The 14031-nt window shown below is 34.9% G+C and overlaps 2 protein-coding genes across 3 annotated transcripts; both read right to left on the bottom strand.

Moving 5' to 3' along the window:
* Positions 3824 to 5975, bottom strand: LOC18603049 (chlorophyllase-2, chloroplastic). Its single transcript, XM_007034794.2, has 2 exons — positions 5554 to 5975; positions 3824 to 4617 (listed from the first exon to the last, which is right to left on the bottom strand). The coding sequence occupies exons 1-2, from the start codon at positions 5806 to 5808 to the stop codon at positions 3940 to 3942; spliced, it is 933 nt and encodes a 310-aa protein (XP_007034856.2). The 5' UTR covers positions 5809 to 5975; the 3' UTR covers positions 3824 to 3939.
* LOC18603048 (VAN3-binding protein) lies at positions 7713 to 11717 on the bottom strand. 2 transcript variants are annotated; one of them, XM_007034790.2, is made up of 7 exons: positions 11286 to 11717; positions 10803 to 10922; positions 9562 to 10003; positions 9235 to 9450; positions 8991 to 9040; positions 8693 to 8750; positions 7713 to 8520 (listed from the first exon to the last, which is right to left on the bottom strand). In XM_007034790.2, exons 1-7 carry the CDS (start codon positions 11610 to 11612, stop codon positions 8306 to 8308), a joined length of 1428 nt encoding a protein of 475 aa, XP_007034852.2. In that variant the 5' UTR covers positions 11613 to 11717; the 3' UTR covers positions 7713 to 8305. The 2 variants fall into 2 exon arrangements, with proteins under 2 accessions (XP_007034852.2, XP_007034851.2); XM_007034789.2 differs by having other exon boundaries at positions 10803 to 10919; positions 11286 to 11716.

Here is a 14031-nt window from a genome sequence, read left to right as displayed (position 1 = left end):
TGATGTCTTATTAGACCTCATTTATAACTTTTCATAATGGATTAAGAAGCTTCAGTGTAGTGTTCTGGTATTGTAAGAGAAAATTATAGAATGTGATTGTTGCATTTTGATTGTATTGATATTATTACTTGACTTATTTGCAAGTTAAACTTTTTTTACATCTATTGTTACGATTGCTTTTGGGTACAATTTAGATTTTCTATATATGCTTGACGCATTTTATCCATCGTTGTTGATTTTTTTACATCACAAGAGGTTATTGTGTTTAGTTTTACAGTTTGTGATATTGTATATTCTTTTTATAGATGTTTTTGCTTTACTTAATGTTCATTAAGTATATTAATTAAGTATATATCAAATGTAATTTTAGTTTGTTGCAAAAATAGATAAATTCATAATTTCTGTTTAATAAGATTAATTACATTCATGAACTTATTTTGATTAAACAAACACATAAAATAATGATCATTCATAATTTGATAATTACGTAATATTCGTATAATTACAATACACAAATATGTATTAAGTTAAATATTTTAAAAAATAAAAAATACCTTGATAAATTAATTTTTTAATAATTAATATAGAAATTATTAATTTATTAATTAAATAATATCTCGATTAATTAATAAATTTTAATAGTTTCAAGGGTATTTTTTTTTAGAGATTTTACTGTAATTTAATAGAGAAGAGTTTAATTAGATTTAAAAAAAAAAAAACATAAGACTTTAATTAGGGCTCTTTGGTTATAAAACAGAGAAGAAAGCAAAACCATAATTTCCTCCATGCAGAGCAACTGGAAAGAACACAAGCGTTCTCTCTTGACCATAATTCAATTTATTTGAAAGCTGAAACGGGATATGACTAACTCTAACCAGCTTTGCCCGTGACATGGATACATTTACAGACCAGAGCAATAAGCAAGGAGATAGCGGAGATAGCCCAAATGGTGTACTTGAGGCCAGGTGAAATTGGGATTGCGACAATGTAGCAGAACGCAGCTGCGGCAAGGAGGATGGCCACTTTCTCCAACACTTGGGAAATCTTGGTAAACGTCCCATCCATTAGCTTTACAACCAAAAGAAGAAGAAAGGTGAACAAACTAGCCAAAGATATAAAAATGGAAGAATATTGGGTCTGATTGGTTTGTGAAGATTGCTGGTGTAGGGATACTTCAATAGCTAACGTGAAGCAAAATGTTAAGATTACATTTTGCCATTGGAGATTCTGCTGAAGAGCTACAAAAGTAGTGAGCTGCTGGAGATCTTGGTTTCTTGCAGCAGAAGCGTGCACCGGCAGCTCAAGTACTGCTGCTTCAATGTCATCAACAGGGGAGGCAGCTGGCTGTGGCAATGCCGGTGGCTCATAATTGCCAAGCTTTTGGCCAATGAATAGGACGATTGAAAGGAAAATGCCTTGACATTGTCCAATATTCCCATGCTTGAAGAAAATGTTCCGAGCTTGGCTGCCACAAGCTTAAGCATGGGAGATATTTATAGACTTTATTCTTGTATAATAACACTGGACCTAGAGCGTAGGTTGCTGGAAGTTGCTGAGACAGAGTTGGCCAGTTTGTTTTAACGATTCAAGTTCCAAAAATGGGTTCAAAAATGCATTGCGCGTTTCAATATTAGTTCTAAAATTTTTGACTGCACGAGTTTTTTCCTATTTATGTTTGTAAACATTCAGTCGCAGCAATGTTGGGCGGTCCCGAGGTAATAATGTTCACTATTAATTCCAATCAGCCTTGGCCCTTCGAGATAGTTGCAAATTAACAGCAACTTAAATTGTTGGTATATACCTTTAAGTCAATTAGATTGGTCAAAGAATATATACTGTTATTTAATACATATTTAATCACATAACTATATGTAATAGAGGTTTTTTTTTCATGTTAGTATAATAATAAAGAGTTATTAAGTATTAATTGGATAAAACTCATGAAACATAAAAACCTTACAAGGGAATTGTAAAGTTATTACAATTATGAGATCACTATACATTAAAGCCATGTTCTTAAAATTTTTCTTGATCATTGTATTGTTAAGATAGGGCATTGACAATACTCAAACACTAGTACATGTTAAGCCTCTTTACTTAGAAAATAAATAGTCGATATCATAAATTGAAATATATGAGATACTTGAGGATAACATGTAGATATTTGTTAAAGAGCAAGTTCATTGAATATGACCCACTATGAGAATTTTATTTGATATTTTACTCAAATGTCTATGAAATATATTCTCATGTGATTGTTGTGCAACTAGTCCTAGGATTTGAGATACTAAGTCAACTTGTATGGAAAATAACATACTTTGATTTCATCTCTACGGGCCTGGAGGCAACCAAATGCCTAAACAAGATATTTTTGGAAATGCCATGAAACATGTGAAGGTGAATGAGTGGTTAAAAGAAATTCATCACTCCAAGTGATATGAGGGAATGTATATCACTTGTTTTCAATTTTTTATTAACTTATATAAAGTCTTTGATCAAAGCATGATGAATTTGAGGAAAATTAGTTTCTTAAAATCATAAGGTTAATCATAAATTATGAGAACCAATATGGAATGTTATAAGTAGATACTGAGTCATGCTTTATGACATATCTGGGATATTTGATGAAAATACTGTATTGCACTAAAAGACTTATCACTAAAAGACTTTGTTAAATTCTTTAATTAACTCTCTAACATTTGAGTGCCGCTCATGATCTATAAATATAAATTAATTATCAAATTGATATTTAATTAGGATTTATATTTATTGTCAACATGTTAGAAGGTTAATGGATCACACACATTAAGTGACATGATTAAGATTAAATAAAGATAATTAATTAAGTTGGACTTAATTGAAAAGAATCAAAATAAAATGAGAAATTAATTAAGTTCATAGAGACTTAGTTAAATTAAGAGCTTTTGATCTTGTTGTTTTAGAAACAAAAACTTACTAGCACAAGTAAAATCTTACTTTTGAAAACGCCTTATTCGGTCACATTGTGTGGATTATTGTTAAAAGTCAAACACTTGGGTGATTGAAGATTTGATAAATCCTAAGAAGCAAAGATTTTGATTTAATTGACTCTTAATTACGATATCTAGAACAAGGTATATTACTTTTAAATTTATGAGTATTTATAATTAATTAAATAATTATATGAAAAATATAAATATTAATCTCGTAAGATTCGACTGTTTTTGTATTATATTTTTAATTTATTAATTAATTTTATATTTGAGCATAAAGTCGAATCTCAGTACGAATTATGTCAATATCTCATCAAACAGGCAGTGTTGACTTTATGATTAAATGTGTTATTGTTAATAATAAAACAACAGGTAATTTTGATTTCTATTATGCAGAGTGGTAATAATTTTGTTGGAGGAGCAGAAAGAGTAGCAGGATGTTGGGAATGAAGATTTCCATTCGGGTTGAACTGAACTGAGCCTAAATCTTCAAAATCTTTGCTCAAGGTGTCCAACCCAGTTACAAGGTTGGGCTAGCTCCGATGCTTTAACTTACTGACTCTTCCATTGAAAATTTTCAACAAAATTACGGTCGGGATGGCTGGAACAACATCAATATCATCAGAATTTACTTTGGTAGTGAAAATCGAAATCCTTCAAGTTGATGGAAGGTTTGGGTCATAGAGTAGTGATTATTAATGTGAGTAATTTGGTATTACACTTTTTCTTTGATCTGAATGACCTTCGTTTGGGTGGGCAAAGACCCTGTTAGCTATCAAAAGATGGTATTGGGTTGAGCTTTGGAGTTTGAACTGTGAAAGAATTCCAGACTCGTAATTATCACAAATTCCTAAGGAGAAAGAAAAGATTTTGACCATATAATACTGTCATCAAAGGGCAATTAGCAATATTGATACTACATATTGGTTGCTAGTATGGTTAACTCCTTAACCAACCTATTTAAGTGTTAAACAAGAAATTCAACAGTTTTAAGCTCCACAGGTGCAGTTTCATACCCATCTCTTATAGCAATCAAGTCAGTTTGATCTCCATTTAGATAAGCTTCCATGAAAGCAACGACAACTCCTCCAACAAACCTCCTCATGGGCTCCCTAGCCTTCCCATTTTTGCACAAACAATACGATGAGCGTCCTCTGATCCCTTTAGTATCATCATCCAACATATCAAGATGACCATAGTCCTTTGCAACGAAATAACAAGCCGGTTTCCTACATTCTTTGAAGAAATCTTCATGGTTGACTCCCTTAGGGGCACAAGGGGGGAACAAAGAATTTCTTTTCACTTCACCAAGGCCTGAACCAATAACCATCACTGCCATATCAAGATTGAATGAATAAGGAACATAGGTTAGTACTGGAGGAGGCGTTTGTTTCCCTTTATCCATTCCATCGACGGGGTCTACACCTATTAAGGCTGAAAACTTTAATGTAGTCATTGCTTTCTCCAGAGCTAGTGCAAAAGCAACTTTGCCTCCTCGACTGTGGCCAGCGAGTCCGAGCTTGCTTAAATTTGGCTGAACATACGGTGGAAGCAAGCCTTGCAGTACTTCTTTGGATAACCAACTTGTTATTGCAGCTGTGGACTTAATCTCATCAGTTGCATCTGCTCCAGCCACGGTGTACAACTGTTGAGTATGAATTAAGCAGAAATTTGCTATGAGCCAAAGACAGAGTAGCAATTATAAGTGATTAGATTCTTGATTTTGTGTTGGTTTTTGTTTCTCTATATTATTCATTGAAGTCCCTTTTCAGCTCTGGCCTTAGAAAATGGAACACAAACTAATAGCAGAATACACCATATGGTCCATATCAGACAATATCAACATTAAGAAAACCAAAAATCATCAAAGTATATAGGATTCAACATTCAAGAAAACCAAAAATCATCGAAGTATATAGCATTCAACATCCTCTTGAATGAGAACGAATTAGTACTACTACTGAACTATAACAGCAGCTTTTAATCTGAAGGGACATAGCTGGGAGAATTATATGCACAGGAGAGTCTAAAGAAGGGGGTAAAACAGAATTATATTAGCATAATCAATTATCTTTACCCCTCTGGCTCACCTAGTACCAATCACGTCATTACCATTTTTTTGGCCAAACATAATCATCGGTGGCCTTAGTGCTTCCAGAATTCCCTTGGAACACTGAGCATAATAAACAGCCCAAGCTTTTCACACTTGCTTGTTTTGCCTTATTGGCTAAGTTAACTAGGATAGGTGTCATCTTTGACTGCTTGGGTGGTAACACTAGGGAATTCATGCTGACTTGTGGACCATAATAACTCCAAAGAAATTCGGGACCTCATCAAATTACAATACACGCATAGGGGCATCTAAATTTCTTTTCCGTCATGCAGGTCATGGCTGTCAAAGCTTGAGCTACTTTCCCAATTTTAGAAAAAAAAAAATCAAGGTTATCAGTGGGAAAACTAAAATAATCATAATTTTCTTCCACAACTATGTACAACAACAGCAAAAATGCGTTGAGATAACACACAATTATGCTTATGCATGGCATAAGGGAAAAGGAAACAGATTAGCATTTAGGGCTACCTGAGGAGCAATGACAATGAAGCCATGGGAAGCAACATGTTGGAGAAGCTGAGAGTAGAAAGTGTTGTACAGAAGGTAACCATGGAGGAAAATGATTAGTGGGAATTCTCCTGCTTCACAAGGCGTGGCAATCAGAAGCGGCTTTGGAGGTGGAACAGGAAGCGAAGAAGTGGTAACTGAGTCCACCTTCTGAAGCATGGTGGTGAAGCTTCCGAACCCAAAAACATTTGTAGCAGAAGTTGTGGGAGCAGACATGTCTTTCACTCTTTAGCTTGTTGCTTCTGCTTCCTCCTTTTTTTCAGATCTTTACTAAGTTTGTTTGTTGCTTTAGATTTATGGCATTAATGGGATTAATGGGATAAGTTTCTGGTGCGTATGACACCCTCTATAGCCACGCCAATGGCCTAAGGAATTGACTTCATATCAAGCAGGTAGATATTTTGATCGGAGCGAGTAATTCAAAAGCTGGTTAAGGGTTAAACTTTGGGCCTAAATATCTAGACCCAAGTGTGTTTCTTGGGCCAAAGTTTTCTTGACAATAAAATAGGTTGGAGGGGCCTGGCTTTGCGTAAATTGCCTTTTGACCCAAAAGGTTTTTCCTTATTTGGTTATTATATTTACTTTACCTCCCCTAAAAACTTTAAATTTATCATTTAACTCATTTCTTTAATTCATTTTTTACTAACTCTTACTTAGCCTCTTAACTTTCTTAATTTGTAGGGAGGGTTGTATTGGAGGCTGTAGTTCTGACAAGTGTTATGGTCGGAATCCTTAACACTCTACACATTTTGAGGCAGCTAACAAAGGCTATGATTGTAGCTTCCTTGGAGACCCTTCTTGTCTGCTCTGTGGTTTTGCTCTCATGCAGGTTTATTTTGCGCTTCCATACCTTCATTTTCCTATACTTGAGATTCCTCCCTCTCTTCCAGTTTTTTTATATTTTGCTTGTTTCTCTCCTACTTCCTAAATTCTGATTTATGGACTTTTTTTTCTCCAATGGACAGTTCTTTTTGCCTCTTGGAAAGCTAGCATTGCTGCAATCATCTTCTATGGTTTTATAGTATATGACACTGGTAAGTTGACTCAAGCATTACAGCTATGATGAATATGTTTCGGCCTCAGTCTCTCTTTATCTGGACATTATCAACCTTTTCATTTGAATACTCGGGGCATCTGAGGGCTAAGCACCTTCATGGCGCCTCTGCTCTATCCATCCTTCTGTAGCTTCCTGACTCCTTTATTAGCAGGACAATTACTGCCCAAATATAAAACCTTAAGCATGTAAATCTTGTCAAAATACAGGTGAATAGGACATGTACATATTATTACTATATTTGATTTTGGTATCATAATATGATTTCTGTTAATTTGCTCTTCCCTTTGGCGACAGTAACCGTTCTTTTTCGGGTTTTTCTTTCCCTATTAGTGTTCCCTTATCTATCTTCACCCTCCTCTCATTATAAAGCTGGCAGGGACATTCTTCAATTCCTCTTTCCTGCAGGGTATCACGCTTTTCTTGTTTTGCAATTACAAATTCTTTTTGCTTCTTAAATTTTGATCGTTTTCATTCTGTATCCTACTGTATATGAATTTGAAGACAGACATTAAATAGTTGGAAAGCCCACAATGAGTTAAATTGGCTAAACCATTTTCTCAATGATCAAATGCAGTTAGATGGCAGGCCCAGGTAGCACAGGCTGACCCTTTGAGCCTTGCTTACAAGTTACAAGTTGGGCAGCTCCTCCAACAAATTCGTGTCAGCTTTTGCATAGAGCCCAGCTCTCCCACCCACATCCACCAATCAAAACTTGAAACAGTGTGCAGAATTAAGAAGGTAGAAGGCAGATTTCTAGTGGTCCCCCAGAACAGAGAAGACAGTTTCACAAGTCATTCATTGGAGCAACCCAAACTCCTAAACTCACAACAGTCCAAAAAGAATAATTGTCATTAACAAAGCAAACAATTATACAATTTAATTAAGATAATATAATATATATATATATATGTATATAAAAGCAAGAATCTATCAGAGAGTGCTCATTCATCCAAGTCTGAAAGCATCATTTGAGACAGTTTCTAAGAAATTGTTAAATTTCAAACATTCCTCTGACAACTAAGATCTGGGTTCTCATCCTCTCTTAGCTATCACAAATAAGATATTTTCACCAAACTCTTTTGATTGACTTAGTCCAAGCCAGATTATTATCATATATTAAAATGAAACATACAAATCAAAGACAATCATAGTCCCACTACATACAACACCTAAAACTAAGAGCCCAAAGGGTAATTTAAAAGAAACAAAAAGCTCAGCTCACTTGAATAAATAATAAAGCACATAGAATCGGGGGTGTCTTTATCATCTTCAAATATTATTCCTTCATCAAAATGGGATTCCTTTCTCCCTCTTTTTGACCATCCCCGGTCCAAGATACTCAAACTTTTCTTTCCTCAACAGTGAAAGAACAAGAGAGTTGGATCACATGGATTTGGGTACTTTGATTCAAATTACTTCACTCTTTTCCAGTTCAAAAATAAGAACAACAGCCCACAAACTCATTTGGATAACTTTTTCTTTAATTTCAACTTTTGTTACAGTAGAAAACACCCAAAAATCACAGCCCCATCAAATCTTTCCAAAAATCTGATATGCTCATAAGAGGCATTTGATCCTATAATCCCCAATATGTATATATACCCCCAACCCCGCTTTTGTTTTGCTAGATTTCTTCCCCCAATGTACCCCAAAGCTTCAAATTTTATTTCTGCTGTTCTTCTCTGCAGCAATGGAGAGGAGCCTTGACACACCCTGAGTCCAAATATCATACTCTCTCTGGTTCCTGCACTCGAATTCTACAACCCCGCGCATTATGGTCTTCAATCCGAAGTATCTCCGGTTCTCTCCACCCTCAAGCAAGTGGCGGCCAGGCCATGCTGGCATATCTTTAATCACCTCCAAGACCACATCTGCAGAAAAATTCAAAAAAGTGATGAAGATTAAAGGTTAAAGCCAACCCCTTTTGATCTTCTTTTACTTTAGTGCCTCTAGCTTTCTCAAATCCCCAAATGGAACAAAGAAAGACCCACATCCATTTCTGAATTTTCACATTATTAGAGAAAGACAAAAGTAATCACTTACTCTTTTTCTTTTTTGTGATGGTCCCAGCAACATGTCTACTCTTCATCTTCAGCATAACCTGAACAAAAAGAAGTTTCAAAAGAGTTAAAAGAATGTAACAAAGAAGAAAAAGAAAGCAAACGGATCAATTTATCTCATCACGCTTTTAAGAATTTTCACTTTTGTTCAGGGCCTTTTTACCCTCTCAGGTTCACACTCATTTCTGTAATCTAAAGCACAATCGATTCCCCAATAATTGAGCAATTTGATCTTTCATTAAAATATCAAAGAAACAAGGCGGTGAACCAGATAGCCGTACCTGGTTCATTCTGTTTATATAAACAGAGACAATCTTCCAGTGAAGGTCACCTGCAACAATCAGATTTAACCAAAGCGGTCACCATCTGAAACTAATCTAACTAACCAAAACAAAAATGGAGAAAGGATAATCAAACAACATGTCGTATAATAATGTCTTCAAATACAGCAACCAGATAAATCAAACAAAATTGTTCTCCTCAGTTTATCCCAAGAAACAAAGCACATGTATCAATGAAATTTACCTTTTCGTGTGCGCTTGAGAAGCTCACAACCTCTAGCAAGCAATTCCCTACTGCATATTCCCAAGAAATTCTCTTCGGGAACAAGCTCCCCACTAAAACTGCCATTAGAGCTACCATTGCTCCCATTGCCACCACCTTTATCCACAGGAATAACAGCTGCTATGTTCCATACCTCCTTCAGCGCCCTTGCCTTCAGGGTGGCGGCCCCTCTTAATGCTACCATGACACCCCAAAAAATTTTTAACCATTTCATTTAAGAAATGAAACACAATCGCATTGGACAATGCTAAATTTTGTTTCCTTAAACGTTGGATAATCTTTATATACCTGTTGCTGCCCCAGCAGTTAAGGTCATGATATCTCCAGCAGACCGGACATTGACAGCGGAGCCGATCACGGAGGCCAAATGCTCACGCTCAGCCCCCATGACTTCTGCCGCCTCCACACATTGCGCAGCTACAAGGGTGGCAGCTGATGCCACCGCCATATCCGTCTTTGCCATCTGCTCATCCTTTCCGGCACTCGAGGAGGCGGCGGTGGCGGCCGCAATAGCAGCCACGGCTGCCGCAACCCCTGCAACAGAAATAGCAGCATGCAGCTGAGCATTATGAGCCCGGGTTTCTTCCTTCTTCTTCTCCCTCCTATCCTTCAGCCATCGTCCCACCGTCTTTCCGCCACCTGTCACGGCAGTTGTAGCGGGGGTCGCCGCAGCAACCGCAGCGGTTGTACGAAACTGCGAATTGAGGGAATTATTGACGCGGCAAAATTGCTGCAAAGGTGAATGGGCGTCGGTCATTCGCTGGAGTGAATTGTCTAAATTGGGACTCTTTCCGTTAATGAAAAAAAAAAGTTCTTTTCATCTATATTAAGAATTCAACATGAAAATATTTTTAAAACAAAAAAGAAAAAGCCTGTTAACATAATAACTATTAACCATCACCATCGAAAGGCGGGTTTTCTTTGGGGTCTAGTAAATTAAACCTTTAGACCATTAAATGAAACCTTTCAATTTTGTGAATGGTAACGAATACCTTAGGGGACCAACGCGTCCCGCGTACTTACTCCTATCAAAAGGACAGTGAATATTTCGGGACAGAACTAAACACCAAACAAGGGTAACTTTGGTAATCCAAAAACAAAATATTTAGTACTAGACGAAGCAGAATCACTCGAGTGAAAGGAAGTAGATTTCTTTCCTACAAGTAAAAAAAAAATTCCCTTTTTTTTTGCATAGAAGAAAGTGAAGCATAAACACATGCTACACTCTCACTTTCTTTTCTATGTGGCTCAGGGGTCTGTTACTCTGTTAAATAAAAGAGGGCTTTGGTTACAGTGAAAGCCTGAGAATTATATTTCTGAGTCAGTGACTCAGAAGCTCAAATCGGTGCTTTGTTGCCTAAAATTGTTCCCAAACAAAACAGAAACAAACACTTGCCCACAAAATTTTGATTCCTTTAAAGTTAAAACCCACATAATTCCCCAAATGTTCTTTCTTTCGATTTTCTTTCACTAAATTATTGAATGTCTTCATGTTTTCCAGGGGCAGTTGTGGGTTAAATAAAACCAACCTTAACATCATCAATCTCTGAAGGAGAAACTGGAGGACTATCTGTTAAGGAACCACCTCCGGTTAATGGCCCACTGCTATGAGATAGCCTCCCTGAAGTTCTTGGAGATACTTCTTGCTGCTAATACAAAGGAGACAACAGAAGAAACCTTTAACAAGAGATTTTCTTAAAGAAAAAAATAAAATGGAACTTTAAAGAGATTGAATGATTGAATTATTGCACAAGTCCGTAAATGTTCCTATAAACAAACAAGGCAAAACAAGAATATTTTGTTTTAAACGAAACAGAACAATCCAAAACAAAGAAAATGAAAAGTACCCAGACGTTGAAAACTAAAAAGAAAAACATTAAGGAAAAAACCCCATTTAGAAACAACAAAACAAAAAATGAAAAGTGAAAACGTTAAACTAAAAACCAAAACCTCAACAAGAATGAAAAAATTGCTTTGTCTTGACATATGGGGGGTTGTCTTGCTATGCGTACCGACTGTGACATGATCCTTTCCATGACCATCTGGGAAGTTTCAGAAGAAGCAAAAGAGAAAGGGTTGCCTGAAACTATGCCGCTGTCTTCGAGCTCACCCGCGACGTCTTCTTGTATGACAACGTTACCACTCGAAGAACCTTTCAAAGACACTTGATGAGAAGCAGCAGCTTGGGAAGATGGAGGAGCTAAAGCTCTTGAAACCTCTAAAGCTGAAACACTCCATGAACGTGACAAGAACTCCATTGGTTCACGTGGCGTCTCCGGTGGCCTGAAGGGCACCGGCACCGGTTCTGGCCTCCACGGTTCGACAATGGGTTTTTCCATTTCCTTTTCTTTTCTTTTTTTCTTTTTTATTTAAGTTCCTGGGAGAGAAGGAATTGAGCTGAGGTTTATAGAGGGTGACAGTGTCCGATGTAGAAGAAATGGAAATGGCTGTACTTTTTATTGAGGATGTTAAAAGTTGTAATTTGAATAACTAGGGAAGGATAAAAGTGGAAAGTATAACTTTATGTTATAAGTATGCAAATTTCGGAGGGGATTCGAGTGTGCTCACGCGCTGGAAGAAGAAAGTACGTTGTGGTAAGAAATCGAACGGCTGAATTTAATCAGTGAGAGAGCATCAGTAATCCTCAGGGTTTTCTTCATGCCACTTTTCGGTATTTTATTGGCTGTAGCCTTTTATGGACATATTATTATATGTTACGTTTAATTCTTATTTTATCAATCATTACAAAAAATTAAAACAAAGGTTCTCATCACAAAAAACAAAAAAAAAAGAAATTAAGATTAAACATGTCATTAAACATCATTATATATCCATATAAAATCATCCTTATTATTAACTTATAGATTCATTTTTTGTTAATATAAAATAAATTTTAATATCCGAAGTTATGTTTTAAAAACAATTCAATTATATAAAAAATAAATAAATCCTTTATTATTTTATTATGTTTAATTAAATTTTTTATATATTTTTTATCAAATAAATCTTATAACTAACAATTCACTAACTACAATTAAACAAAATATCATTTTGTATCCATATAACATTAATATGATATTAACATGTAGTGTGAAAAGTACCATGTTATCATAATACTTTAACACCAGGTAACAAAAAATAACAAGTAATTATTGTAGACCATGTGACCATAAAATCATAACACTTCAATATCACTACTTGACATAAAATAATAAATAATTATTATTAGTCAATTATTAATTTTAAAAATTTATTTGACTCAAATTAATAACATAAAAATTTAATTAAAAATATTAAAAATTGACAACTGAATTTATTACATTACTTTTTGGGTACAGAAATTTGTTGCATTTTAATAAAGTGAATGTAGTGAATAGTAAACTTAGCAAGGTCCAAAGCCTGCAGCATATAACTTTTGTACAATGTGGGAGTAGGGTGTTAGTTAATTTCATTTATAAGGGACTTGACAATGCATCATCCTTTGCCATTGGTGTAATTTTAATTATTATTGACCATGTGCAACTACTTTAGGTTTTTTTATTTTTCCTTAACGAGTATATTTTACTCTTGTTCCTCATTGGTTAGCTTTCCCCTAATGAGGTGACAAGTTTTCAATCTAAAACACACAAGGGATGCATGCCATCATGTTAGGTTATAGGCTTTTTTAGCAATGAATGGAGGTAGGGCAACTATTTTTTCTAATTGTTTGGCAAACTTGGAGTTGGGATTTTTCCCTTTATGGTTGACATCCTCCACCTTGAATTTATTTGGAGGGAGAAGATATATGAATTTCAAATTCAGTACAAATTAAAATTGCTATATATAATTGATAAGTTTTGAAATGTCTAAACAAAATATAGATTTAAATTTTATCTTCCTAGATTCAATCAAATATATAAATATATTGAATTTTCTAATTAATTTTACATGATTTATGCTTTCATTATAATTTATATATTAATAACAAACCAAATCTAAGTACAATGCCTCAAACATATCATAGAATTTATGCAATGGAAACAGAGAAGAAAAAAAAGTGAAATCAATCATATTTGATAATTATGGCATGAATTTTCTCATGAAATTCTTTGTAAAGTTTATATTTGATAAATTATCAGTGTATAGATTCTATACACTAATAATTAACTTAAGGTTCCTGTCTGGTTAGTAAATAAATTTAAAAGCTTGAAACTCTCAAAAACAAAAATCCATGATTTTAAAAATTTTTAATAAACTTTAAACTTTACACATTTATGAAAAGACAAATTGTAATTATATATTGATAATTTATCAAATATAAATCTTTAGGATTATTACCTCCTTTTTGTTGGAAAAAAATTCGAAGCTCTCAAAAAAAAATGATGAAAAAACAAAACATGAAAAATTTCAATCATAAATTTGTAAGTTTCAACTACTGATTCTACCTTTGTTTCTTCAACAAAAAGCAGATTACTCACCGTATGAATGAAGACGGAAGGCCGTATTTATGAACCATTGCAAGTTAATAGGTTAGGTCAAGTCAAAAAAATGCGTATCATGTCAAGTTGTAACCTAAATAATTCCATCCCAGCCAGCATATCTGGTTAAAAAACAGAGGACAGATAAGATAAGGAACTGTTTTTCATGAACAGAAACCTGGAAAAACAGGATAATTTAATAAAACAAGTATGAATTCTGAAGGAAGGAAAAAAAAAGAACGAGGAAAACATTCAAAACAGAAAATGCTGGCAGGAGGGGCCCTGGAGGGAGAACTGAATC

Source organism: Theobroma cacao, chromosome 4 (genome assembly GCF_000208745.1).
Source record: "Theobroma cacao cultivar B97-61/B2 chromosome 4, Criollo_cocoa_genome_V2, whole genome shotgun sequence".
Classification (NCBI taxonomy): Eukaryota; Viridiplantae; Streptophyta; class Magnoliopsida; order Malvales; family Malvaceae; genus Theobroma; species Theobroma cacao.
Note: the sequence above shows the minus strand (reverse complement) of the source record. Positions and strands in the feature narration are given on the sequence as shown.

What these genes read in the sequence shown, in the direction of transcription:
- LOC18603049 (XM_007034794.2), bottom strand. Translation starts at nt 5,808, where the DNA reads ATGTCTGCTCCCACAACTTCTGCTACAAATGTTTTTGGGTTCGGAAGC. An exon ending in TCATTGTCATTGCTCCTCAG is followed by an intron (nt 4,618 to 5,553) that starts GTAGCCCTAAAT and finishes CATACTCAACAG; the next exon opens with TTGTACACCGTGGCTGGAGC.
- LOC18603048 (XM_007034790.2), bottom strand. Translation starts at nt 11,612, where the DNA reads ATGGAAAAACCCATTGTCGAACCGTGGAGGCCAGAACCGGTGCCGGTG. An exon ending in AACTGCTGGGGCAGCAACAG is followed by an intron (nt 9,451 to 9,561) that starts GTATATAAAGAT and finishes GTGTCATGGTAG; the next exon opens with CATTAAGAGGGGCCGCCACC. An exon ending in CATCACAAAAAAGAAAAAGA is followed by an intron (nt 8,521 to 8,692) that starts GTAAGTGATTAC and finishes ATTTTTCTGCAG; the next exon opens with ATGTGGTCTTGGAGGTGATT.